Genomic DNA, 27,416 nt, shown 5'->3' on the forward strand with positions numbered 1-27,416 from the left:
CTGTGCTATTGAATGAGAAACAGTAAAAGACTCGGGGTAACTATGAGCCCTCGCAACAATTTGGACCTCTCAGCCGTTGGATCATGCGAATCAACGCGCAGGATTGCTTGGTCGTCCACGTTCGTCCCGCACCTACAAAGTTATGTCTCGCCGGCCTCTACTCCTCAGATTTAGCTGCAGATTTCTCCCGTAACCGGGCCTTAACATAACACATAGACATAGTAGGCCCAGATCAAGTCTAACAACATACTTACCCAGGCGGATTTCACACATGTTCATTATTTCCTGTTTTACTGGTTTTTTTTTCTTTTCTTTTGCTTTTTCATTTCTATTAGGATTTCTTTGGGTTTTCTTCCCTTTTCTTTTATTTCTTTCTCTGTTTTGGTATTTGTTTTCTCTCCCATTATTATTATTATTTTCGTTTTCTATTTTACAGTTTTTTTATTTTTCTTTTCTTATTTGTTTTTTTACTTTTTTCTCTTCCATTTTTTGTGTTTTCTTTTTTTTAGTTCCATACAACAAACTAATACACATGATCAACATTTTTTCAAATACTAGTTCAAAAAAATTTAAATACTTGTTCAACATTTTTATATACATGATCGACATTATTGTAGATACTTATTCAACATTTTATATACATGATCAACATTTTTTCAAATACATGTTCAATATTTGTTCAACATCATGTTCAATATTTTTTTAACTACTTGTTCAACATTATTTTAAATACTTGTTCAACATTTTTATATACATGATCAACATTTTTTAAAATAATCATCCAAAAACTTTATATACATGATCAATACTTTTTCAAATACATGTTCAATTTTTTAAAATACATCTTCAGAATTTCTCAAATACTTGTTCAACATTTTTCTATACTCCTCCGTTCCAAAATAAGTATCACAAATTTAGTACTAAGTTATTACAAATTTAATACAAAAACAGCAACACTTATTTGGGGCCGAAGAAAGTACATGATAATTTTTTTTTGAAACACTTGTTCACAATTTTTCAAATACTTGTTCAATATTTCTATATATAGATATGATCAACATTTTCTCAAATACTTGTCAACATTTTTATATACATAATCAACATTTAAAAAAAATACTTGTTCAACATTTTTAAAAATAGTTGTTCAACATTTTTATATACATGATCAACATTTTTTTAAATAATCGTTCAACATTTTTATATACATGATCAATATTTTTTCAAATACATGTTATTTTTTTTAAAATACAACTTAGAATTTCTCAAATACTTGTTCAACATTTTTATATACTCCCCCGTCCCAAAATAAGTATCGCAAATTTAGTACTAAGTTATTACAAATTTAATACGAAAACGGCGACACTTATATGGGGTCGAAGGAAGTACATGATAAAAAAAAATTGAAACACTTGTTCACAATTTTTCAAATACTTGTTCAATATTTCTATACATAATCTTGTTCGCATTTTTCAAATACTTGTCAACATTTTTCAAATGATTGTTCAACATTTTTATATACATAGTCAATATTCTTTTAAATATTTTTTACCATTTTCCAAATACTTGTTTAATATTTTTAAATACTTTTTAAATATTTTTCAAAAAAAGGTGAAGAGTCTTTTTATATACATACCCAGAATATTTTAAAGTACAAATAAAAATACAAAAATAAAATTCGAGAAGAAGACAGAAAACGTAAAACGTAAATAAAAGCTGGAAAAAGAGGCTGTGGCCTCCATCACCCGTGGGCCGGCCAGCTCGCTCGCCCTTCAGCGTGTCCGGAGCTAGGACTGGGTTAAGGCGAGACATAGTTGCACCCTATCCAGCTTAGGCCAGGTCATGAGGCATATATCGCGACCGTGTTTGGAAGGGAACTTTTGGTCTATGAGTGTATACTAGCAAAAAATGCCCGTGTGTTGCAACGGGTAAAACAAATACTTATTACACTATTGCACTCCATTTGCATTGCACGCATGTTTTTTGTCATATAATAACCGACGACGGCCACAATATCCTGCAAACGTGATCAATCCTAACCGTGGTCTAGAGTATTTCGACACCACGGCACCACACGTCGACGTCATCCAACACATCACGGTGTAATCGGACCAGAGCAAGTCCACACCCACCCACATGCATTGCCACAGAAGTACTCCATCGATCTAGAAATACTTGTCGAAGGAATGGCGGATGGAGGGAGTACATCGCCATGTCGTCGCTGAGCATGGTGGTAATCAATGCATTCTTGCCGTTCGAGGACACCATCCTAGACCAATTCTCTCGGTGAGAATTCTCGTAACTAAAACCAATAGAAAGGAAAACTGACAAAAATTGTTTCGTTGGAAATCAGAAACTGTTCTAGCTAGAATAGACAGGTCAACTAGTAGCTAGCTTTGTGCATTCGCAAAAAAAAATGCTAGCTTTGTGGTACGTTGCAACTTGCAAGATAGCATACTCAAAAACTGAGCATATTCTGAAATGTGCATCCACGAGGGGGATAAACTCGCTAGCCAGCACAACAACACATAACTTTTTTTGACATCTAAAGGACCAGCAGAGTACGACATCACTGTTATTACCTTAACTATTAAGAGAAGGAACAAATCTCGCTGGGAGACACGAGATACCATGACAACTTTGAACCTGACACAAGTTGTATATCCGATCGACGTGCCTCTTAAGATCAAGTCCAGCAATCAACAACTTGTCAATTTGCTCCATGAAGTTCAGGCAACTATCATGCACTTCCTCGACCGAACTCCCAACTCGCTTGCTACACCATTCAAATTGAACAAATGATTCTAATTCTGGATGACAGTCCCACATCAATTCATATTTAAATTTGCTTTGCGTCCGGCTAGCAACCGCTTCATCCATAAGTTTTAGCACTACCAGCCCATGATCTGAACAAGCTGCTAATATATCTTCCACCTCCGCTCCTGGGAATATGGAGTTCCACTCAGCATCACCAAAAATCGATGAAGTACAACCCTTGTATACGATCCGCCGGCCACCCTTTTTGAAAAACTCCATAGTCTTCCCTTGAAGCCCAGATTCACCAATACACAAACATCTAATACATCCATGAATGCCTGCATCTGCACAATTAGGCACAAAGTTAGCAATCTTCTTCAAGTTCCACCACAAACACACTTAAGGATGACCGAGTTAGGTTGCAGCATGTTGGTCAGGTACTTAGAGACGTTGTTGCCGTTGCTAGCGCTCGGACAAAGAATCATCAAGAAACTTTAGTATCTTAGAGGTATATTCTACAACGGAGTACCGACCTGAAGTTGAGTAGTGGCTTTAGCGTCATAAATCTATATAACTGCTAAGCTCAATAGTTGTTAAGAAACTGTCTTTTAATTAGAGAAAAGGCATGTAAACTTCTTAAGTTAACAGGTGCTATCAGCTAGCATCACGGACATCTCTGGTGTGTCCCTCGAACAGGCTACGATATAGTGCAAAAAAATAAATTTTGATGAATACAGAGTAAATAATGAGTGAGCAGAAGTGCATAATCAATCAAAAGCATAAAGGCCGACAAATACACCAAAGGACAAATCTGTAACCAAGCAAAATTCAATCTCTGAGTCACATTCTTACTGGGTTATATCTGTCGGCTCGGGCCAGGTCTCACCTATGGCCCTGCCTGGGAAGAAGAACTCATCTGCGTCGTTCAGGCCATCCGAGGCTATTGTGGCCGGGACTGCACCTAGGCTTTTAGGAACTGAACATTTTTGGTTGGTAGTACTCACTGATATCTGCTGTCGAGCACCACCATATGATGCAAGACGTCTCGGCGCCTTGTTCAAAGTTGCAGGAGCTGCAGCCCCGCCGCTCGCCGGATCTGCTAAGCCATGCCCGGATCCATGCCGCCCCGACACGTTCCCCCTCCCCCCTCACGCGACGTCGTCGTTCGTCGCCGGGGCTCCGAGCCCCCGCGGCGGATCTCCAGCGCTGTCGGCTGCTGCCGTTCCGCTCGGGAACGAGCGAGCAGGCACGACGCGCCTTGCCAGCGCCACGTGAGCCATGGCCTCACCCCAAGCTTCCAGTGATGCCAGCTGCCACCGTTCCGGTCGGGAACGAGCGAACGGGCACGGCACGCCTCGCCAGCACCACGTGAGCCACGGCCTCGCCCCAAGCCGTGTCGGCTGTCGCTCGGTCCCCAGCCCACACAGCTTCGTAGGACTCCCGCACCGGCGACACGGTCCCGGTCGACGCGGTGTGGGGCGGGCATCGCGGGATGGAGGTGGCGGCGGGATGGAGGTGGAGATGGGATCGAGGAGACAGTGCAAGGCGTTGTTTTTTTCTCTTCTCTGTAACGGTTCTAGGCTGACTTATGATGAGGATTGCGGGTTCAATTATCATAAAATAGGAGGGTTTTTTTGTAAAGATGCTGTGACGGGTTTTCCGACAGAAGCGATAACCTCTTTATTATTAGGTAAAGAATATACACTCTTTTTGGAAGTAAAATTTAGTAACTAAAAAGAAATTCAAAAAGAGCTGAAAATATTTTAATATAAATTTAACCTTCCATTCTAGTTTTAAAAAAATCCACAAAAAGAAAAAGAGACTCCCCCCCCCCCCAAAAAAAAAGACAAAATTTTCGATAAAAATAGTGTAAATAGAGACCTATAACAACATATAATTTTTTCCCCTGAAGTCAAGCGCTGGTTTTCTATTCATGAAGATTTATATAGTGTTAAAGAAAGTCAGGTTTATTGTAAAAGAATTTGCAAACTTTTTGACTTTTTAGTCAATAATATTTTTCTATATGAGGTGTATATACACCCATGAATGAGAGGGTATTTTCCGACGGTGTTTTCTCTATGTCCCGCCTCATAGAAAAACCTACATATGAATACTATGTAGGAGCATCTCGAGACCCCCCACACCCCAAGAGGCCTCCTAAGCGCCTTTCTTATTGCTGGTGCAAAAGAAAATTTTGCCCAGCCACGTTCCGGGAGCCCAAATTTCGCCAGTTAGGACCGAAATTGACGTCGGTGGACCCAGGACGAACCCAGCGCGCTGGGGGGGGTCCGGAGAAAGGAATTTTGCAAGAAAATAAATTGCACCAAATTCCTTCCCTATGGACCTGCCGAGTCAGCGACCATGCGTCGCCGAGCCTTCGTCCTCATCGCCTCGCCTCGGCTCTCGTGCCGATTGAATGCGCCGTTTCCAAGGTCTGGCGGCGCAGTGGTGGCGAGCCGCCGCGCGTCCTGCCCTTTCCCCCCACGCGTACACACCGCTCCTGCCCTCTCCCCGCTGTAAAAGCTGAGCCTCGCCGCCGCTCGCCGCACACTCTCCATCCCCCATCTCGCCATTTGTCTCGCCTCCAATGCCGAAAACTCTCCCGATGCCTTGGCGGAAAGGTTCCCAAGCGACGGAGCGGCTGCCAACGGCTTCGGCCTTATGTGGTTGCACGAGTGGGAGGCACGCCTGCTTTGGGAGGCGAACTACCCGATGCCGCCTAACATGCGCGTACCAGGCGCATGGTGGCACAGCGCCGGTGGCGTCCCCGTGCCCCCGTCGACCTCCACGTGGAGCGTCCCGCCGAGATAGCGCTGATTCGGGCGTCCTTGTCGGAGCACGCGCACGGATAGCATTAAAATAATTACCCTCCAAGAAAATGGGACACTCCTTAACTAGACTTGACTCATCTCCAGTCCCATTATCATCAATATTCAGAGAAGTAAACAAAGATTCAATAGGAGAAGTACCAATCATTTTAAGATCTTCATCATGATTCTGGTAAAAACTGGGTGAAAGAGCTTTTTCTAGGAATTCCCGCTTAGCTTTCAACTTAGCGGTCCTCCCTACATGTTGGAGCGTGAGCTCGTGTGTGCCGAGGCACATGGAGTCGTCGTCCTCCGGCTCCCGCTCCTCACCGCTCGTCACCATCAAGCCCGAGCTGCAGGAGACGCCGCTCCGCTGACGCAGCCGCGACGGCAACATCGTTATAAACGAGGGCCAACGCGACCCTTCCCCTCCCTACGACCACTTTCGCATGGTCAAACCAAAGAAGGAGCCAACGACCATGGTCAAGCAGGAGCACGTGGAGATGGCCGCCGACCTCGACGTCGGCCTCGCCTGGTCGCGCAACGACTATGTCAGGGAGGAGATGGAGCGCCAACGTCGTGCTCTGAAGGAAATCGCCGAGCGACGATGAGGGCGACGTCACATCCTCTCCGACGTCGACGAGGAGGCGACCGTGCCGACCAAGCCCGTCGACAACGGCGATCCAGGTCAGGACTGCAGTAAGGACGACGACGTGGAGGACGAGCTACCGAGCGACGACGACGACGGTGATGGGGGCGACTACACCGTCTTCTACAACCTCCTCGACATGAACCAGGCTCAGCGCGGCAAGGGTGACGTAGTTTTTTAGGATTTTATGTAGGTTTTTTAATTCGCCTAAATATGAATGGAACTGCCTATATTTTGTTCAATATTGAGTGAATTTCATCGAGTTCGGGCGTTTGAACTTTTTTTTGAGTTTGGCTAAGTTATATTCAGGACTGGAAATCGGTTCCTTCCCCCTTCCCCGCTATTTTCGCCCAAAAAACGTCCTTGAAAACCAAACGGCAGAAGATGCTCTAATACTCTGTCTCTACACATGGGGCTGGCCAAAATGAAAAAGGCTACACATATGCCTTAGACAACACAAATCGAGCTAAGTAAAACCAATTTCGCCTATTTTTTATCTTTTTCCACTTGAATCGACAGATTTCTAGCACCCTAATTATGTCGTGCCTCTTTTTTCTCTTATGTTAAAAGTTGTGAGAAGTGTAATTTTCTCCTTTTGTACATAGTTCGAATTTGAATTCCAAATACAAACATGATCATAGTCGAATTCCAACTGACACTAAACACTACTATTGTTTACATAGTATATCTACAACATTTCAACCGTCAAGTGACAACTGGTCGATCCTCCGACCACTAGGCAGGACCCTTGTAATTTTTGTAAGATCGAAGTAGAGAAGTAGAACTAGGTTCGACGAGGCTGTGATCAGAAAGTTGATTCTTAGGGACACGTGTATGAAAATTTTCGAGCTGCCATTGAAACTAGATATTACTCGATTTTTGGGCTGTCATAAAAAAATATATCAAGATTTTGATGAACGGCCATTACGACCGTCAAAACAAGCCTCACGCGTTGATGTCTGATATAATAATAGAGTTGGATCATTTTTCCGTCTATACCTATTAATAATAGAAATAGATATTTTTAATCCGTCTTGCTATTTCATAGAAACCCCTCTGATATTTTTAACATTAAACCCGCAGTACATATTAAATATTTTTTTAAAATATTCATATCTTCTAAACTGTAACTCCATATTTAACATGTTATATATGAAATTTGATTAGAAAAATATGTAGAATTTAAATATGATATTATTTTACATGTTAAGCATTTAATAAAAAATTATCTAGGGTGCAATTTTAATAAATAATTCGTTTTTCGTTTTTCTTTCGTACCGGTACTAATCCGAATTGAGGATGAACACGTCAACAAAATCAGGATTGAAGATGAAATTGAAGGTAATTTACCCGTTTCTTTATATGTATTAAACCTACGTGCAAGACATGTTAAAATAGAAGACGTGAAATCTTAAACTGAACTTTTGCAGGATAAAACCATATCGGTTTGTCCGTAACTACGAAGTCTCACAACCGTTTTTTATAAATTAAGAATGTATGTTTTTTTTTTCTTCTGTTGCAACACACGGACCTTTTTTACTAGTAAAAACAAAAGTAGAGAAGCAGTCGCAGAAAATTGAAACGAACAGGAAGATTTCAAACGGATCTCAAATCTCGATTCCACCACCGGAAAACGACTTGCACCTCCGGCCACCGTCCACGGCGGCCATCGCTGCCGTGGCTGCGACGCTCCACTTCACTCCTTCACCCACCCACCCACCCACCCACCCCACCCAAACCCAGCCCCATCTCACCGCCGATCCCTTCCGCTCCCCAGCCAGGCTACGCCGCGGCGGGGGCAGCAGCCAGCGATCCATGGCCGTCCCCTCCGCCGACCGCAAGCGGCGCCCCTTCCTCCTCTCGCTCTCCCTCTTCCTCCTCCTCTCCGCTCTGCTCGTCCTCCTCGTCCTCTTCCTCGACTCCTCAGCCCAGTCCCTCCCCTTCCTCCCCTCCCGCCTCTCCGCCCCCTCCCCCCATCCCCACCAGCAGCACAGCCCAACCCCAATTCCCACCCCGGCAAGCTCGTCCGACTCGCAACCAGACGGCCCAGCCGCTGCCCTTGTAAAAGCAGAGGAGAACGCCCCCGCCACCGTCGCAGGGGTCAGCGGACCCAGCGACCCGTCACGGCCAGTCGACGACAGCAACGACGCGGCGGCAGTCGATGCGGCTGCCACTGGCGTCGATGCGGCGGGAGTGGATGGCGGCGAGGCCGAGGACGACGGGGCGGTGGCGGAGGTGAGGTGGGAGACGTGCAAGGTGAGAAGGGGGGTGTCGGCGACGGACTACATCCCGTGCTTGGACAACATCAGGGCGATCAAGGCGCTGCGCTCCAGGCGGCACATGGAGCACCGGGAGCGCCACTGCCCTGTACCGCCGCCCAGGTGCCTGGTGCGGACGCCCGCCGGGTACCGTCTCCCCGTGCCGTGGCCGCGCAGCCGTGACATGGTGAGGACATTCGCGCTTGCCTTTGTCGGTAAGACACGGAAGCGGCTCTAGTTGTTCATGTTCTCTGTTTTCTTCGTTTGTATACCCATGCGGTTTTTATTCATGTGATGTGAATATGATTGGGAGGTCAAGTGCCAATGAGGATGCCTATTTCATTTTGTCATGGAACCAATTCATTATTTAGTTTTGGTATCAGAACATAACCAATAAACACTGCAAATTAGGAGCATTCTCCTTTTTAGGAAGCTACTGTGCTTAGGATGTCTAATTTGGTATTGAGTGTAACTAATCTTGGATGTCTGATAGCATCTTGTACAGTTCACCTTGATTCAATCAATGCCTTCTGTATCTACTAATGCTTTGGTAATCTCCGTTCTGAGTTCCAGATTTGGTACAACAATGTTCCTCACCCCAAACTGGTGGAATATAAGAAGGATCAGAACTGGGTCACAAAGTCTGGCGATTATCTTGTTTTCCCCGGAGGCGGAACTCAATTCAAAGATGGTGTTGCAAGATACATACAGTTTGTAGAACAGGTAGATATTACTCTGCCACCTTGATCTTCATTTGAACATATTAACTTTGCAAGAAAGTTCCAAGTACTTTTATTGCCAAGTGAGTTATGTGTACTTGTGAATGGAGATGCTTCTTGTATGTATGTTTGCCAATGTGCAGTATTTCCTTTGGTAACGTTGAGACTTTAGTAGCAAATATAAACACTGTGATCGCTTTCCAACAATATAAACACCAGTAGCAAAATAACACTATTGTATTTGTTTCAGTTGAGATCCTAAACTATATTAATCTGTTATGGCCAGCTTCATGTTGACATCTTTCTGCTTTTTTTCTTGCGGTGAAGTCAAGAGCTTTTCATTTATTATCAAGTTCTGGATACAATCAGCCTTTGGTTAGCTTCGTGTTGTTTAATTTTTACCCTGTTTTAACCAGTAGAACAGGTAATTATGTGCTCTTACAGGTAGAGTAAATCTGTACTGTACTTGTTTGATTCGGCACATACCACTGTGCTTGCATTGCTTAAATAATTACTCCTATTGGGGTATATAGTCATTTAATGATTTCCCAAGAATGCTGCCATCGGTCTTCGTCACAGCTCCTTGTTTTTTATTCTTTGAGGACATATCATGATTTCCTGTCATAAATTTGTTATAGATAATGCCTACCATTCAATGGGGAACACATACAAGAACTGTCCTGGATGTTGGATGTGGTGTTGCCAGCTTTGGTGGATACCTGCTTGACAGGAATGTCATTACTATGTCATTGGCCCCTAAAGATGAGCATGAAGCTCAGATACAGTTTGCATTAGAGCGTGGAATTCCAGCATTTCTAGGAGTAATCGGAACTCAAAAGCTCCCTTTCCCTGATAATGCATTTGATGTGGTCCATTGCGCAAGGTGCAGGGTCCATTGGTATGCGAATGGCAAGTGTTCTATTTGTCCATGACATTCTTAAGCTACCGTAGTATCTATATCTCATCCATTTCAGATAAGTATACCATTTTTCTCCTGCTAATTTGTTTTTAAATATCTATTACTATTGGGATGTGCAGGTGGAAAACCACTACTGGAGCTTAACAGAGTACTAAGGCCTGGAGGATTTTTCGTTTGGTCTGCAACACCTGTCTACCGTAAAGAACAAAGAGATCAAGATGACTGGAATGGTTCGTGACCGTATCATATAAAATTATATTTTCATCCTTAGTTCTCATCCTAGTAATATTATCTTTGAGATTGCCGCAAGTGTTAAGAGGAAGTGAACTGATAGTCATATATGTGAGGATTGCTGACAAAACATGCTATAATACTGACTGGCGCAAAGCTGGAGACTAGAGAGAAGTGTGGTAGCTACTTTCATCTTAGGTCAGTTCTGTAGGAAAAAAAATGATACCCATATCCTTCTATCTGAAACATGCTTGGGAGGTAGAGCAAGTAAATGGTGTCAGTACTAAGCAAAGGACATCATATTTCAGTATTTTACTCAAGTTTCTAAAGATGTCTACAGCAGCGTTTCATTAATATTATGTACAGTTTGCAAGTAACTAGTGTCATTTTTGTTGGCGATTTTGTGCTAACTGGGAATCCTTTACATGTGGCAGCAATGGTTACTCTGACCAAATCAATGTGCTGGAGGACAGTTGTAAAATCTGAAGATATTAATGGAATTGGTGTTGTTATATATCAGAAACCAACCTCAAATTCTTGCTACATTGAGAGGAAAACGAATGAACCCCACCTGTGTTCCAAGAAAGATGGATCGCGTTTTCCTTGGTATGTTATAGTTTGCTTAATTTTTCTCGCTGTTGTTTCACCAAAGTTCAGACTGCTAGTGTGGTCTTCTAGCATCTAGTGGGCTCTTACTGGCTCACGGGCAGGCATCAGTTGTGTGATCGATACCGTTTGCAGCCTATTCTTGTTATTGATATTGTTGATATCGTAGTTTTATTTGTAACTAATACTTCAGTTTCGAATTGGTTTCATCTATACCCACTTGTTTTATCTTTGGTTTTGCAGGTATACTCCTCTTGATGGTTGCATTTTGCCATCTGCTGTTTCCAGTTCAGATGAAACAAGCAACTCTCCCCGTCTGTGGCCTGAAAGACTTGTCAGATACGCAAGTGTGCCTGATGATTCTGCTACTATCGAAAAGTTCGATGCTGATACAAAGTATTGGAAACAAGTCATTTCAGAAGTATATTATAGAGACTTTCCAGTTAATTGGTCAAATGTCCGTAATGTAATGGACATGAATGCTGGTTATGGAGGGTAAGAGAACACCAATTTCTGCTGATTAATTTTATGAAATTCATTTTCTTATGCCACCAGTATTGATCCTAGTAGCTTTTGGTGCTTGTACTTCTGTTTTTTTTTGGTGATGTTGCTTCCTTGAGTTGGGCCTGAGTTTTGGCCATACAAATATGTAGTTCATTAGTACAAGATTGCTTGAACTCACTGATCATCCCTTGGCAATGAAGTAAATGTTTCTCCTTAGTGGTTACTAATTATTTTGGACTGCCAAGTCAGATGTCTGTTTTCTTATGGGGATTACACAAATCGGAAACTTCCTTCAGTGATACGACAGATCCTATTTCTGTAATCAGTTGTGGATCTCCATAAGTATATATATATTTTATTTTTTGGAACTAGGTATAGTTGCTAGCAATCTAACCGATGACTATGTAATGATGGGGATATTAATCAGGCTACTTTTGTTGAACCAGATTTGCAGCAGCACTTGTGGATCAACCATTGTGGGTTATGAATGTTGTGCCTATTGGCCAGTCAGATACCTTGCCAGTTATTTTTAGCAGAGGTTTGATTGGGGTATATCATGATTGGTGTGAATCTTTCAACACATACCCAAGGACCTATGATCTTCTCCACATGAGTGATCTCCTTGGAAGTCTTACAAAGAGGTAAACAGAGAAATTTTCCAAGGCATACTTAGTTACATGTGCTCCTTTTTGTCAGAGTAAAGCCTGATATCAGTGTCTCCCTTTAGGTGTGACATCCTCGAAGTAGCAGCCGAAGTCGACCGGATATTGAGGCCTGGCAGATTGTTCGTGCTGAAAGACACCATGGACATGATAAAAAAGATGCGCCCAGTTCTTCGCTCTCTGCACTATGAAACCGTAGTCGTGAAGCGCCAATATCTTGTCGCCACAAAGACTTTCTGGCGTCCCCGGCGATAAAGCTTCTGGAACAGAATTGCATGGACCAAACTTCCATGGGAGTCAATCGACGCACTAACATCATGTTTATTTTCTTTGGATTCCGGTTGGATATATTCTTTTATATACAGCAGAGATACCATGATTTGGTCAGGTGCAGGTAGGCCCGAAGCTTTTGGTGGTGTATAGATACACACTTGTGCAGTCTCTTGTGCCGTTTCTTTTCTTGTCAAGGCAAAACAATAGAAGAGGATGATATAGTTGTAACCCAGTGCTAACAGATGCGTACACGTACACACAGAGGATACAGGATCATCGTTTGTATACTTGCTCATCGGTTATTTTTCGTACATTGAACAATAAAGATTTTGAAGTTTGTCGAGATATGGACCCCTCATTTTTTTGCTTTGTACATTGTATGAATGTTTCTGAATTTGTTTTTCAAACATGAAAGGTTTACAGAACTTCGGCCTCCCGATATATATACTCCCTCCGCTCTTAATTAGAAGTTCTTTTTAAAGATTTCACTATTGATTACGTACATATATATATAAACATACTTTAGTCTGTGTTCGGTTGAAAGAGAATTGAAGCGGGTTTGGAAAGGATTGAAGAGGATTAAATCCCATATAAGTCAAACCCCTTGGGGCAGGGAGTAACCCCCCTCCAATCCCCGACATGGTGTAACCAAACAAAGCCTGTGTAAATTCATTCATTTTGGTTTGTATGTAGTCTCTCGTAAAATCTCTAAAAGATACTTATATTTATGAGCAGAGGATGTATATAATTGTATTTTTTAAAAGTTTTTTGGAACTTGTAGTGTAACTACCACAGAGCTTTTGCCGTGAAAGATGGATTTTGATGTTTTCCGACCAGTTCCCGCCAGGCGTGGGCACGGGTTACTGTAGTTGCACGCGTAATAAACCGACTGCTGCTTGCTCAGAAGTCAAGCATACATTTTTGTGTCTTCAATTTCTATACCTAATAATAATAAAGAGGCTATATTGCTTTCGCCGGAATATCCATCGTGGCATTTTTATAAAAAAGCCCCTGTAATTTTTGTTATTCAACTCGTGCTTCATCATTTATCTGCAACGTAAAAGGAAAAATCGATTCGCTGCAAAAATTATACCCGTACGCATCGCCTCCTTCCGTCGACCCTGGGCCACCCTGGCCTGTGCCACAACCGCCACCACTCGTCGCCGCGGCCGACCTCAACCGCCACCGCTGCCGATCTCAACCCACCCGCCTCTGCGGCCGTACCTCTCCCCGCTCACTGCCCCCGTTGCGGCGCTCGAGCGCATCGCGTCGACCCTGGTCCACCCTGGCGTGTGCCCAGGCCGCTGCCACACCACTCGCCGCCGCGACCGACCTCAACCACCACTGTTGTCGATCTCAACCCACCCGCCTCCGCGGCCGTACCTCTGCCCACTTGCTGCCCCCGTTTCGGCGCTCGAGCGCAGCTTCTGGATCAAATCAACGCGACAGCTACAGTGACTGGGGATGATGCGTCTGCTCGATGCAGAACGGCGGCGGCGCGGCGGAGCGAAGTACTTGCAGGTGGAGGCGGGCCTCCATGGTTCACACGGGGAACTCCGAGGTTATGGCGCGGCAACGACGACTCCTTATGACCTCAACCACCACTGTTGTCGATCTCAACCCACCCGCCTCCGCGGTCGTACCTCTGCCCGCTTGCTGCCCCCGTTTTGGCGCTCGAGCACAGCTTCTGGATCAAATCAATGCGACCGCTACAGTGACTGGGGATGATGCGTCTGCTCGATGCAGAACGGCGGCGACGTGGCGGAGCGAAGTACTTGCAGGTGGAGGCGGGCCTCCATGGCTCACACGGGGAACTACGAGGTTATGGCGCGGCAACGGCGACTCCTTATGGCCAGATAGAGGCGCCTAACCCTTGCTCCCCTCATCGTATCCCCTCCTCCGGCAGGAACTCATCATCCGGTGAGATCCCCTCCCCATGCCTCCAATCGTGTGCCAAGCACCGACAAGAAATTTTGTTTTGTGGGGATTTGTTTGCTGATGAATGAATGTATTGAATGTAAGATTGTATTGTTGTAGAGACAGAGAATGGAACACCACCTTCAGTTTGTCATCTGATCCCACATTCTCTACCCCATGAGTGAAATAAGATAACAGTCCATTGATCAATTCACGTAGCCTCTTTGTTTTGCTTTGCTTGTCCCGCTCAATTTCTCATCATGGTGGAATTAACAATGGATGGGTTGATTTCTCAACAAAATAGGATAGGACTGACTACATTAGTTAGTTAGCTTATTATTTTAATAAATCAAAATGATTATAAAAAGATTAAAATCGTGTGGTATTTTTTTCCCGTTGCAACGCACGGGCCCTTTTGCTAGTGATTAGAAAAACATGTAGGATTATACTCCTTTGAAAGCATAATCTTACGTGTTAAAATATTACTTCCTCCGTCTCATAATATAAGAGCGTTTTAGTATTTTATAAAAATAAAAAGATTTGCAGTCAAATGAAGTTTCGAACCATATAATTTTTGTGACATATTACAACTTTTTTATTGGTCAAATTAAAATAAAAGACCTAAAATATATGCCCGACTTGTAAACCCAACTGATGGGAGTACTCCCGGATTAACCTGTAGTACTAGTTTAATTAGGCCGTTGTTGCGCTAGCGTAGCTTGTTCTGGTACTATATTACCCAAATTATAAGCTAGCTAACTCAAAATCATCTGTCTCCCACAATTTCACAATAGCTTGAGCATCTGTCTCCACCACAACTTTGTGAAATCCTCTCTCAGTGGCCATTCTAACCCCATAACCTTAAATTGCTTCTGCTTCCATTGACCATGAACTTGCAGCAAAGCGCACAGAGATAGCTGGGGTTCTTCTTGAGATCAGGGAGCTAAGTGCTGACTTTCAGAGTTTTAAGCTGAAATTCGTACCAAGAGAAGCTAATGAAGCGGCTCATTTATGTGCTGTGGCAGGCCACGAGTGTTAGCGGGAGGTGTTTAGAGCATCTACATCCGGACCCTTCAAACCCTCCTCATACGTTCGGGCAAACAGTCCGGTCACTGACCGGTCACGAAGGGAGGAGCTTTTCAAACGGGCCTCAGACGTACGAGTTAACCGGCACCCCTCATATCCGGACGAAATATGAGGAGGATATGGGGAGCCCGAGCGCACGTCCGACACGCCGGACCCGATATCCCGATCCCACCATAAATTGCCTCCAAATTCTTCAAATCCTTTCTCCTCCTCCCGCGGCCCTTCAACGTTTCCCGCGTCCAAGCCCTCGCCGTCCGGCACCCTTGCTCCCTATCCTCACCACCAGTTCCGATCCGTTGTCGTGATGTCTTCCAGCCCGTCCCCGATCACCGTAACGAAAACGCAGTCCGCCTCGTCCGTCGGCGTCCCTTCCTCCACTTTGTCTTGCAAGCTGGAGAACCTCGTCCGAAAGATGCAGCGTCGTCGACAGCGAGAGAGGGAGGCAGAGGAGGCGACGACAGCAGCTTCGGACATCGTCGAGGAGATGTCTCCCCTGGCGCACCGGGCTCCCCGTACCCCACCCAGGCGGAGCAGGACAAGCTGGACGAGCAAGACGCATGGTTGGACGCGTCTGGCCAGTGATCCGACAAGTATCCCTTCTCGCTCGAACATTGATTTCATTTTAGCATGTCCGGTTTGTTGAACTATGCTTTGATTTGCTTTGTTTTGAATTGTTGAATTCGAATAATTTGTATCGGATGATCGACGTGCATAGATTGCATGAATTCGAGGATTTCATTTAAGATATGTGAATATGCGACGTAACATATGAGGGGTCGACGGATGCTATTTGCGGACGTGTTCGGACACGTCCGCAGACGTATAAGGGGTTGGATTTGCTAAGTCCGACCATAAATGCTCTTATGGCTGAATTAGACTCCATTTTTTCCCAGGAACACGTTGTATCGTGATTGTATGCATGTTTAAGCAAGCAATAAAGCTCTTTTACTTGCAAAAAAAGAAAGAAAAACTAGCTAGCTAGCTAGCCATGATTCAGGTGGAGAAGCTATGGCCCTCCTTGATATATCCCCTATGTGCATGGCATCAATATATCTAAACTACTACTGCTCCGATCCTAGCTTCCAGTAATTAACTAGCCCAGCAAAGCAATGCATGCGTACGCCTACTCGCCCAGTAGCAGTTTGTTTTCGAGTGATCAACGCATATATGCAGCGAAACTCATTTATTTTGCTTTCGCTTATCACTTCTCCTTTCTCTTCTTATGTTTTCCCTGTGAGCTCCATGGGTGCCTAAAGTTTTCTTTTCCTTCTTCTTTTCATTTGTCAAAAGAGATGCATGCTAACGTTGTTGATACATATATTCTCCAATATATCAGCTCTCTTCTCATAAGGCACCCATCCCACTATTTCTTTTAACACAACACAAACGCACAAAGCTTATATAGACGCATATACGTACACCATACCTCTATAAGCATCATCGAGAGACCGGTCCGGCACATCGTATTGAGATTGCAGAAGTTATGATAGATACATCGTAGTCGACATAAACGTTTTCTTTCATTAAACGCATGTAAACATGAAATATATTTAAAAATATGCAAGCATTAGTGAGTTTAGGACTTAAAACCTGACGGACTGGTTTCACCACAAGCACGCTCGGTTCACTCCTATACTAATGTATCATTTTCTTCTTCTCGTAAAGCCCCCGTCCGTACATGCTATCATGCATAGCGCATAATTCTGTGCGGAGAAACATAAGCATAAGCAGAGTTGATTTCGATCAGACCCCACTAATTCTCGTTCTTGATCAAATGTTGAGTGCTCGCTGCACTCGACAAAGAATCATTCTATCTTACGTTTGCTCAACTTTGGCCACATATCGTTATTATTCTGTACCTATAAATGCATAGCTACGGCCATCTACAATTAAAAAAACGCGAGATAGTACGAGATTATGCATGCATTCGGGTCCAAGTAGATCGCGCGGGCACCAAACTGTACTATTGTGCACCCACTGCCACTAACACACAAAGGGATTAAGTAGGCCCGATATTGTACAAAACAGGAACATCATTCGATTTTCCTTTTTTTTTCTCTAACATACTCCTAGAAAGGACAATCTGATAAGCTTCAATGCGCTAATAATTTATTGTATCTCACGTCACAATTGAAATAAATAAGAGCCACTAGCTTGAAGTGGAAATTCCGGGCGACCAGAAATTCCCTCTTGTCCCAAGAACATGCCAGTTGGATTCGTATATGTTTGTTGTGGGAGGGAAACAAATGGACCACCACACCTTATTTATCTCAAAAGATGACAAATGACCTCAAAGTTAAGTTTACTGTTTATTCAAATTGTATTAGTTTGAATAACCAGGGCTTTTTTAGAAGGAAAAAAAAACAGCCAGCTTATTAAAGTCCTAGCTACAGTGTTGTTCTACAATAACATATCCCCCCCTCTCCCCCCAAAAAAGATCTCTTAACTATTCTACCAGTCCAATGCCAGAACATTTTGGTCGTTAAGTGCGAAATCATCTAGATTTTTGGTCACTTAATACACTACAAGTGGATGTTACAGACATGTGGCACCTAGCCACCAAAAAGCAACAATAGGAAAGGGGAAATCACAAATTCAGGTAGAACAAAATGTAGTTATAAGAACTTTAATAATTCATAGCAATCAATATTTTGTAGAAACCCACAAAACTTGGTAAAATTACAATTATTTAAAAAACACTCATATATTCAACAACAGTTTAGTCACCCACCTCAGCATGCAACATGTATGAGAGAAGACCCACCAAAAAACACTCATATATTCAACAACAGTTTAGTCACCCACCTCAGCATGCAACATGTATGAGAGAAGACCCACCACAACACGCAACCATGCATAGAAAAAACTCATCTTAACATGTAAAAATGTAGTTAATTGGACGTAGCTCACATGGTTACATTTACTCTGTAGAACCAACCAACGAGTGTTCAAGTCCTAGACTTGACACCGGTTGTCACATTTGGGAGGAGAGGGGGAGGGGGGGGGCTTAGGGTGTGCATTCATAGAGGTAATGATCATCTGTATTTATAGTGTGTTAAAATACATGTAAACATGCATGAAATTTCTATTCTACTATCTAATAAGCTTCAATGCCGACGGAGCAACCAGGAAGTTTACTCTGGACGGTGTGTCGCATTGAAGCTGATTGCCCGCCCATTCGTGTGGCTGCACCTATTCACGGTTCCAGCACCGTCCACACTATATCGCACATGTTCTCCTCTCCCCTCGTCGTCTCTCTGATCCTCTCTGCCTCTGCTCACCACCTTTGACGATGTCGAAGTCATGGTTCTGTCAATGTTGGAAGGTGGCACTTCCGAATCCGGATCTTGGTGTTGCAGTTGTCGCTTTCTGGGCCCATCGACCTTCATGGCAACCAGCTCCTTCTAGAAGATTGAGATCAACATCTCCACCGACGATGAGGATGAGCAGGAGCCATAATTTCTTCCTCTATCGTGCCTCCTCGCAAAGGCGGCGACGACAAGAAAGGAGTATCAACGCCAGATGGAGATCATGTTGGAGCGGTCTCTTATTTACCGTGGCTCGGCGTCACCCTTGTCATTGATCCACTGTGTCAAAGTGGAGCCGGCATCCCAACCTTTCCAGTGCGTCAAGGTGGATCCTCCCTCCCTTGGGGAAACCATGGCGTCCAAATTAGATGCCTTTTGAAGGAGTCAGTGTCGTCGTCGTGCATGTCTGGTGTGCCAAGGCTGTGAAGGCGGAGGTACCCCCGGTGATCGCAAAGGCGCGCGAGCGCATCCTCCACTACATCAGTGGTCGAAGCGGCGGGCACGGCCTCGTTGTGAAGCATCATCTCGACGGAGGGAGCGGTGTCATGCAATGTGTCGAGCGACATTCGCAAAGTGTGACACCACACCAGCATGGATCCTTGCGGAGGTCTGGGCCTGTGACTGGTCGATGACCACCGAGGAGACGTCCGCCCGATGACTGCGCTGCCTTGATGTTGAGTGGCTGATCAGCGACACCTCCATTGTCGGCGACATGGGCAAGGCAGGGCTCCCCGGCTAGGGTCAGTGTTAGCCATAGCGGGCCTCCACACGACACTATAGTCAGTAATACGTCTCCAACATATCTACTTTTCCAAACACTTTTGCTCTGGTTTGACCTCTAATTTGCATGATCTAAATGAAACTAACCCGGATTGATGCTATTTTCAGCAGAACTACCTTGGTGTTATTTTTGTGCATAAATAGTAGTTCTCGGAATTGGACGAAACTTTTTGTGAATTATTTCTGGTATTTATAAGAAAATTATGGAGCAAAGACCTGCCGAAGAAACGCTACTAGGGGCACAAGCTAATAGGGCGCCCCCAGGTCGTGCCCCGATGGCTTGTGGGGCCCACGTGGCTCCTCCGACCCTAATTCCAATCCTATAAAATCACGTCTTGGAGAAAAAAAATCAGAGATCAACGTAGCAGAGCAAGGAGTATCAGCGCCAGATGACGACGAGCAAGGAGTATCAAGGGATGCCTACATTATATTGATGAATTGAGCTAGTTCTTTATCACCCTTGTGTGTAACTATTACATGATCAATGTCATCTAAATCATTATCCATCACCGATCCATGTGACTATGCTTTACATATACTGAATCCTGCTAAGTTACTACTGTTGCTACTCCTGTCACACCTGCTACTCAACTGCTATTATTACTACTGTTACCAAAATTGCTGCTATCACTGTTACTGTTGCTACTACCATTTGCTTTGCTACTAAATCCTTGTTGGAGAGAGATATCCCAAGTGATGTTGAGTTGCCAACTCAATTGTTACAGTTAATAAATATTCTTTGGCTCCCCTTGTATCGAATCAATAAATTAGGGTGAAATACTACCCATGAAGATTGTTGCGATCCCCTATACTTGTGGGTTATCAAGACCTTTTTCTAGCGCCATTGCTGGGATCATATCTCTATTAATTGTGTTGACTTGAGGATATCCAATTGCCACTATGAAGAATCTGAAAGAAAATCGAACTAAGATCATCCCATCTCGCACGAGAGGAGGTAAGGAACAACCATCTAGTGCTTTTGATTCACCTACTGTTTTGAATCAACTTGTTACACCACCACCTATTGATCATCCTGATATATCACATGAACTTGATGATGCTACTTCTGAAATTAATCATGATAATATTGCTACACATGTTGAAACCGAAACTGTGCCATCGAGAGAATTACTTGATGCTCATATTGCTAGAGCTAGCGAACTTGAAAATGCTAAAACTGATGAAGATCTTGAATCACCTGTTACACCTCGTCCTCCTAATAGATATGGTTTACCTTATGTACCCGAATGTTATGTTATGTATGGTGAGGTAGCTAGGGACTTTCTTGCTTGCAAAGATAGAGATGATTTGAAAAAGTTATTATGCAAACTAAAAGAAAAATATATGATGGAGAAAATGAAACATGATCCTAAATTGGCTACTTCTCCTATATTTGTCACTGATAAGGATTATGAATTTGCTATAGACCCTGAATTAATTTCTATAGTAGGGTTTGCTCCTTTTCATGGTTATGAAAATGAAACTCTGGTCAAACACCTTATGAAACGGAATGATATTGCTGCTTTGTTCACCAATGATGAAAAGATGCACTACTATTATATCTTTAAGCTATTTTCCTTTCTCGCTGAAAGGCGAGGCCAAGGAATGGTTTCTTTCTCTTGCTCCTCATTGTATGCGTAGTCCCCGGTATATGCTTTATTACCTCTCTAAAAAATACTTTCTTGCTCATAAGGAAAAAGCTGCTTTACAGGAAATATTTAATTTTGTGCAAATTAAAGAAGAGAATCTCCCTCGAGTTTGGGGGAGGCTTCTCCAGCTACTTAGAGCTTTAACTGATTGTCCTCTTGAAAAGAATGAAATTATGAGGAAGTCAGCCTAGCTCACTGTTGGGGACGTAGCATAAATTCAAAATTTTCCTACGCATATTCAGATCTTCCTATGAAGAGACCAGCAACGAGAGAGGGGTAAGAGCGTCTTCATACCTTTGAAGATCTCTAAGCGAAAGCGTTGCTAGAACGCGGTTGATGGAGTCGTACTCGCAGCGGTTCCGATCTAGTGCCGAACTACGACACCTCCGCGTTCAACACACGTGCAGCCCGATGACGTCTCCCGCACCTTGATCCAGCAAGGAGGAGGGAGAGGTTGGGGAAGAATTCCAGTAGCACGACGGCTTGGTGTCGATGGAGAAACGAGGTCCCCCGGCAGGGCTTCGCCAAGCACCGGCAGAGAGGAGGAGGAAGAAGGGCAGGGCTGCGTCGAGGGAGAGGGAGAAGTTATCTCCCAAGGGCCAAAACCCCTCTCTATTTATAGGAGGAGGGGGAGGGGGTGCACCACCCCTAGGGTTCCCCCCTAGGTGGTGCGGCAGCCACCAGATGGGAAAGTGGGGCGGCGGCTAGGGTGGGAGGGGGTGGCGCACCACCTGGTGGGCCTAAGGCCCACCTGTGCCTAGGGTTGCCCCCTCTCCCCACCACTTGCGCATTGGGCTGGGTGTGGGAGGCGCTCCAACCCACCTAGGGGCTGGTTCCCTCCCGCACTAGGCCCATCTAGCCTTTTGGGGTCGTTGCCCCCCCCCCTTCGGTAGACCCCCGGGGCCACCTCCGGTGGTTCCGGTGGTCCCGGTACGTTACCGGTGACGCCCGAAACACTTCCGGTGTCCAAAACCATTCGTCCTATATATCAATCTTTACCTCCGGACCATTCCGGAGCTCCTCGTGACGTCCGGGATCTCATCCGGGACTCCGAACAACTTTCGGTAACCTCGTATAACAATTCCCTATAACCCTAGCGTCATCGAACCTTAAGTGTGTAGACCCTACGGGTTCGGGAGACAGGCAAACATGACCGAGACGCCTCTCCGGCCAATAACCATTAGCGGGGTCTGGATACCCATGGTGGCTCCCACTTGCTCCACGATGATCTCACCGGATGAACCACGATGTCAAGGATTCAATCAATCCCGTATACGATTCCCTTTGTCTATCGGTATAGAACTTGCCCGAGATTCGATCGTCGGTATACCTATACCTTGTACAGTCTCGTTACCGGTAAGTCTCTTTACTCGTTCCGTAGCACGTCATCATGTGAATAACTCCTTAGTCACATTGAGCTCATGATGATGTTCTACCGAGTGGGCCTGGAGATACCTCTCCGTCACACGGAGTGACAAATCCCGATCTCGATTCGTACCAACCCAACAGACATTTTCAGAGATACCCGTAGTGCACCTTTATAGTCACCCAGTTATGTTGTGACGTTTGATACACCCAAAGCACTCCTACGATATCCGGGAGTTGCACAATCTCACGGTCGAAGGAAAAGACACTTGACATTAGAAAAGCTTTAGCATACGAACAATACGATCTAGTGCTATGCTTAGGATTGGGTCTTGTCCATCACATCATTCTCCAATGATGTGATCCCGTCATCAATGATATCTAATGCCCATGATCAGGAAACCATGATCATCTATTGACTAACGAGCTAGCTAACTAGAGGCTTGCTAGGGACACATTGTGATCTATTTATTCACACATGTATTACTGTTTCCTGTTAATACAATTATAGCATGAACAATAGACGATTATCATGAACAAGGAAATATGATAATAACCATTTTATTATTGCCTCTAGGGCATATTTCCAACAGTCTCCCACTTGCACTAGAGTCAATAATCTAGTTATATTGTGATGTATAGAACACCCATAGCAGTATGGTGTTGATCATGTTTTGCTCGTGGAAGAGGTTTAGTCAACGGGTCTACAATATTCAGATCCGTGTGTACTTTACAAATATCTATTACTCCACTCTGGACATGGTCCTGGATGGAGTTGTAGCGGCGTTTGATGTGCTTCGTCTTCCGGTGAAACATGGGCTCCTTGGCTATGGCAATGGCCCCAGTGTTATCACAGAAGAGTGTCATTGGACCCGACGCGCTTGGAACCACTCCAAGGTCGGTGATGAGCTCCTTCATCCAAATTCCTTCATGAACCGCTTCTGAAGCAGCTATGTACTCCGCTTCACATGTAGATGCTACCACGACTTCTTGCTTGCTGCTGCACCAACTCACTGCCCCACCATTCAAAACATATACATATCCGGTCTGTGACTTAGAGTCATCCGGATCTGTGTCGAAGCTAGCGTCGGCGTAACCCTTTACGACGAGCTCTTCGTCACCTCCATAAACGAGAAACATTTCCTTAGTCCTTTTCAGGTACTTAAGGATATTTTTGACCACTGTCCAGTGTTCCATACCGGGATCACTTTGGTACCTCCCTACCAAACTTATGGCAAGGTTTATATCAGGTCTGCTACACAGCATGACATACATTATAGAGCCTACGGCTGAAGCATAGGGGACATAACTCATCTTCTCTCTATCTGCTGCCGTGGTCGGCGACTGAGTCTTACTCAATCTCATACCTTGCAAAACTGGCAAGAACCCTTTCTTTGAGTTTTCCATATTGAACTTCTTCAATATCTTGTCAAGGTATGTACTTTGCGAAAGACCTATGAGGCGTCTTGATCTATCTCTATAGACCTTGATGCCTAATATGTATGCAGCTTCTCCAAGGTCCTTCATTGAAAAACTCTTGTTCAAATAGGCCTTTATGCTCTCCAACATCTCTATATTATTCCCCATCAATAATATGTCATCCACATACAGTATGAGGAAAGCTACAGAGCTCCCACTCACTTTCTTGTACAGACAGGCTTCTCCGTAAACCTGTATGAACCCAAACGCTTTAATCACCTCAGTAAAGCGAATGTTCCAACTCCGAGATGCTTGCACCAGCCCATAAATGTAGCGCTGGAGCTTGCACACTTTGTTAGCACCCTTAGGGTCGACAAAACCTTCTGGTTGCATCATATACAACTCTTCCTTAAGGTTTCCGTTAAGGAACGCTGTTTTAACATCCATTTGCCAAATTTCATAATCATAAAAGGCGGCAATTGCTAACATGATTCGTACTGATTTCAGCCTCGCTACGGGAGAGAAAGTCTCTTCGTAGTCAACTCCTTGAATTTGTCGAAAACCCTTTGCGACAAGTCGAGCTTTATAAACGGTTACATTACCGTTTGCATCAGTCTTCTTCTTGAAGATCCATTTATTTTCTATGGCTCGCCGGTCATCGGGTAAGTCCACCAAAGTCCATACTTTGTTCTCATACATGGATCCTATCTCGGATTTCATAGCTTCAAGCCATTTGTTGGAATCCGGGCCCGCCATCGCTTCTTCATAGTTCGAAGGTTCACCGTTGTCTAACAACATGATTTCCATCACAGGGTTGCCGTACCACTCTGGTGCGGAGCGTGCCCTCGTGGACCTTCCCGGTTCAGTAGTAACTTGATCCAAACCTTCATGATCATTATCAATAACTTCCTCTTCAGTTGGTGTAGGCGCCACAAGAACAACTTCCCGCGCTGCGCTACTATCCTGTTCGAGAGGGGGTGTAATTACCTCATCAAGTTCTACCTTCCTCCCACTTACTTCTTTCGAGAGAAACTCTTTCTCTAGAAATGATCCGTTCTTGGCAACAAAGATTTTACCTTCGGATCTAAGATAGAAGGTATACCCAATAGTTTCCTTAGGGTATCCTATGAATACGCATTTCTCTGCTTTGGGTTCGAGCTTTTCTGGTTGAAGTTTCTTCACATAAGCATCGTAGACCCAAACTTTAAGAAACGAAAACTTAGGTTTCTTGCCAAACCATAGTTCATACGATGTCGTCTCTACGGATTTAGACGGTGCCCTATTTAAAGTGAATGCTGCAGTTTCTAATGCGTATCCCCAAAATGATAGCGGTAAGTCGGTAAGAGACATCATAGATCGTACCATATCTAATAAAGTGCGATTACGACGTTCAGACACTCCGTTGCGTTGCGGTGTGCCAGGCGCGTCAGTTGTGAAACGATTCCACACTTCCTTAGGTGTGTGCCAAACTCGTGACTCAAATATTCTCCTCCACGATCAGATCGTAGACACTTGATTTTTCTGTCACGTTGATTCTCGACCTCACTCTGAAATTCCTTGAACTTTTCAAATGTCTCAGATTTGTGCTTCATCAAGTAGATATACCCATACCTACTCAAATCATCGGTGAGAGTGAGAACATAACGATAGCCACCGCGAGCTTCAACGTTCATTGGACCACACGCATCAGTATGTATTATTTCCAATTAGTCGGTTGCTCTATCCATTATTCCTGAGAATGGAGTCTTAGTCATCTTGCCCATGAGGCACGGTTCGCATGTGTCAGATGATTCAAAGTCAAGAGACTCTAATAGTCCATCAGTATGGAGCTTCTTCATGCGCTTAACGCCGATATGACCAAGGCGGCAGTGCCACAAGTATGTGGGACTATCATTATGAACTTTACATCTTTTGGTACTCACACTATGAATATGTGCAACATCACGATCGAGATTCATCAAGAATAAACCATTCACCAGCGAAGCATGACCATAAAACATATCACTCATATAAATAGAACAACCATTATTCTCTGACTTAAATGAGTAGCCGTCTCGCATTAAGCAAGACCCTGATACAATGTTCATGCTTAAAGTTGGTACTAAATAATAATTATTAAGGGTTAAGACTAATCCCGACGGTAGATGTAGAGGTAGCGTGCCGACGGCGATCACATCGACCTTTGAAGCATTCCCGACGCGCATCGTCACCTCGTCCTTGGCCAGTCTCCGCTTATTCCGTAGTTCCTGCTTTGAGTTGCAAATGTGAGCAACAACACCGGTATCAAATACCCAGGAGCTACTACGAGCGCTGGTAAGGTACACATCAATAACATGTATATCACATATACCTTTAACGTTGCCGGCCTTCTTGTCCGATAAGTATTTTGGGCAGTTCCGCTTCCAGTGACCCTTTCCCTTGCAATAGAAGCACTCAGTCTGAGGCTTGGGTCCATTCTTTTTCTTCTTCCCGGCATCTGGCTTACCGGGCGTGGCAACAACTTTGTTGTCTTTCTTGAAGTTCTTCTTACCCTTGCACTTCTTGAAACTAGTGGTCTTGTTGACCATCAACACTTGATGCTCTTTCTTGATTTCTACTTCTGCAGACTTGAGCATCGAGTACAACTCGGGAATGGTCTTCTCCATCCCTTGCATGTTGTAGTTAAGCACAAAACCTTTGTAGCTTGGTGGGAGAGACTGGAGGATTCTGTCAATTATAGCATCATCCGGAAGTTCGACTCCAAGTGAAGTGAGACGACCGTGTAACCCAGACATTTTGAGTATTTGCTCACTAACAGAACTGTTCTCCTCCATCTTACAACTAAAGAACTTGTCGGAGACTTCATATCTCTCGACATGGGCATGAGCTTGAAAAACTAGCTTCATCTCTTGGAACATCTCATATGCTCCGTGTTGCTCAAAACGCCTTTGGAGCCCCGTTTCTAAACTGTATAACATGCCACACCTAACCAGAGAGTAGTCACCACTCCGCGTTTGCCAGGCGTTCAGAATGTCCTGGGCTGCTGCGGGAGCGGGAGGGTCACCTAGCGGCGCATCTAGGACATAAGCCTTTTTAGCTGCTTCAAGGATGAGCTTCAAGTTGCGAACCCAGTCCGCATAGTTGCTACCATCATCTTTCAGCTTGTTTTTCTCTAGGAATGCGTTGAAATTGAGGTTGACGTTGGCCATCTACAATATTTATAAAGACAAACCTTTTAGACTAAGTTCATGACAATTAAGTTCATCTAATCATATTAAGTATGAACTCCCACTTAAATCGACATCCCTCTAGTCATCTAAATGATACATGATCCATGTTGACTAACCCGTGTCCGATCATCACGTGAGACGGACTAGTCACCATGGTGAGCAACTTTATGATGATCGTATTCAACCATACGACTCATGTTCGACCTTTCAGTCTCTTGTATTAGAGGTCATGTCTATACATGCTAAGCTCGTTGAGTCAACCTAGGTGTTTCGCGTGTGTAATTCTGGCTTACACCCGTTG

At 44.3% G+C, this 27,416-nt stretch overlaps 1 protein-coding gene across 1 annotated transcript; it reads left to right on the forward strand.

The window, feature by feature from the left end:
• The first annotated feature begins 7,864 nt into the window (after nt 1-7,864).
• Nucleotides 7,865-12,725, forward strand: LOC123444884 (probable methyltransferase PMT23). The gene is made up of 8 exons (XM_045121766.1): nt 7,865-8,655; nt 9,042-9,191; nt 9,826-10,096; nt 10,226-10,336; nt 10,772-10,943; nt 11,187-11,438; nt 11,894-12,088; nt 12,175-12,725. Exons 1-8 carry the CDS (start codon nt 8,026-8,028, stop codon nt 12,362-12,364), a joined length of 1,971 nt encoding a protein of 656 aa, XP_044977701.1. The 5' UTR covers nt 7,865-8,025; the 3' UTR covers nt 12,365-12,725.
• The last annotated feature ends 14,691 nt before the right edge of the window (nt 12,726-27,416 follow it).

Source organism: Hordeum vulgare, chromosome 1H (genome assembly GCF_904849725.1).
Source record: "Hordeum vulgare subsp. vulgare chromosome 1H, MorexV3_pseudomolecules_assembly, whole genome shotgun sequence".
Lineage (NCBI taxonomy): Eukaryota > Viridiplantae > Streptophyta > Magnoliopsida > Poales > Poaceae > Hordeum > Hordeum vulgare.

Bases quoted from the DNA above. Each gene is read 5' to 3' on its own strand.
- LOC123444884 (XM_045121766.1), top strand. From the start codon at position 8,026: ATGGCCGTCCCCTCCGCCGACCGCAAGCGGCGCCCCTTCCTCCTCTCG. The intron at 10,097-10,225 runs GCAAGTGTTCTA...TGGGATGTGCAG, and splicing joins GGTCCATTGGTATGCGAATG to GTGGAAAACCACTACTGGAG. The intron at 12,089-12,174 runs GTAAACAGAGAA...GTCTCCCTTTAG, and splicing joins CTTGGAAGTCTTACAAAGAG to GTGTGACATCCTCGAAGTAG.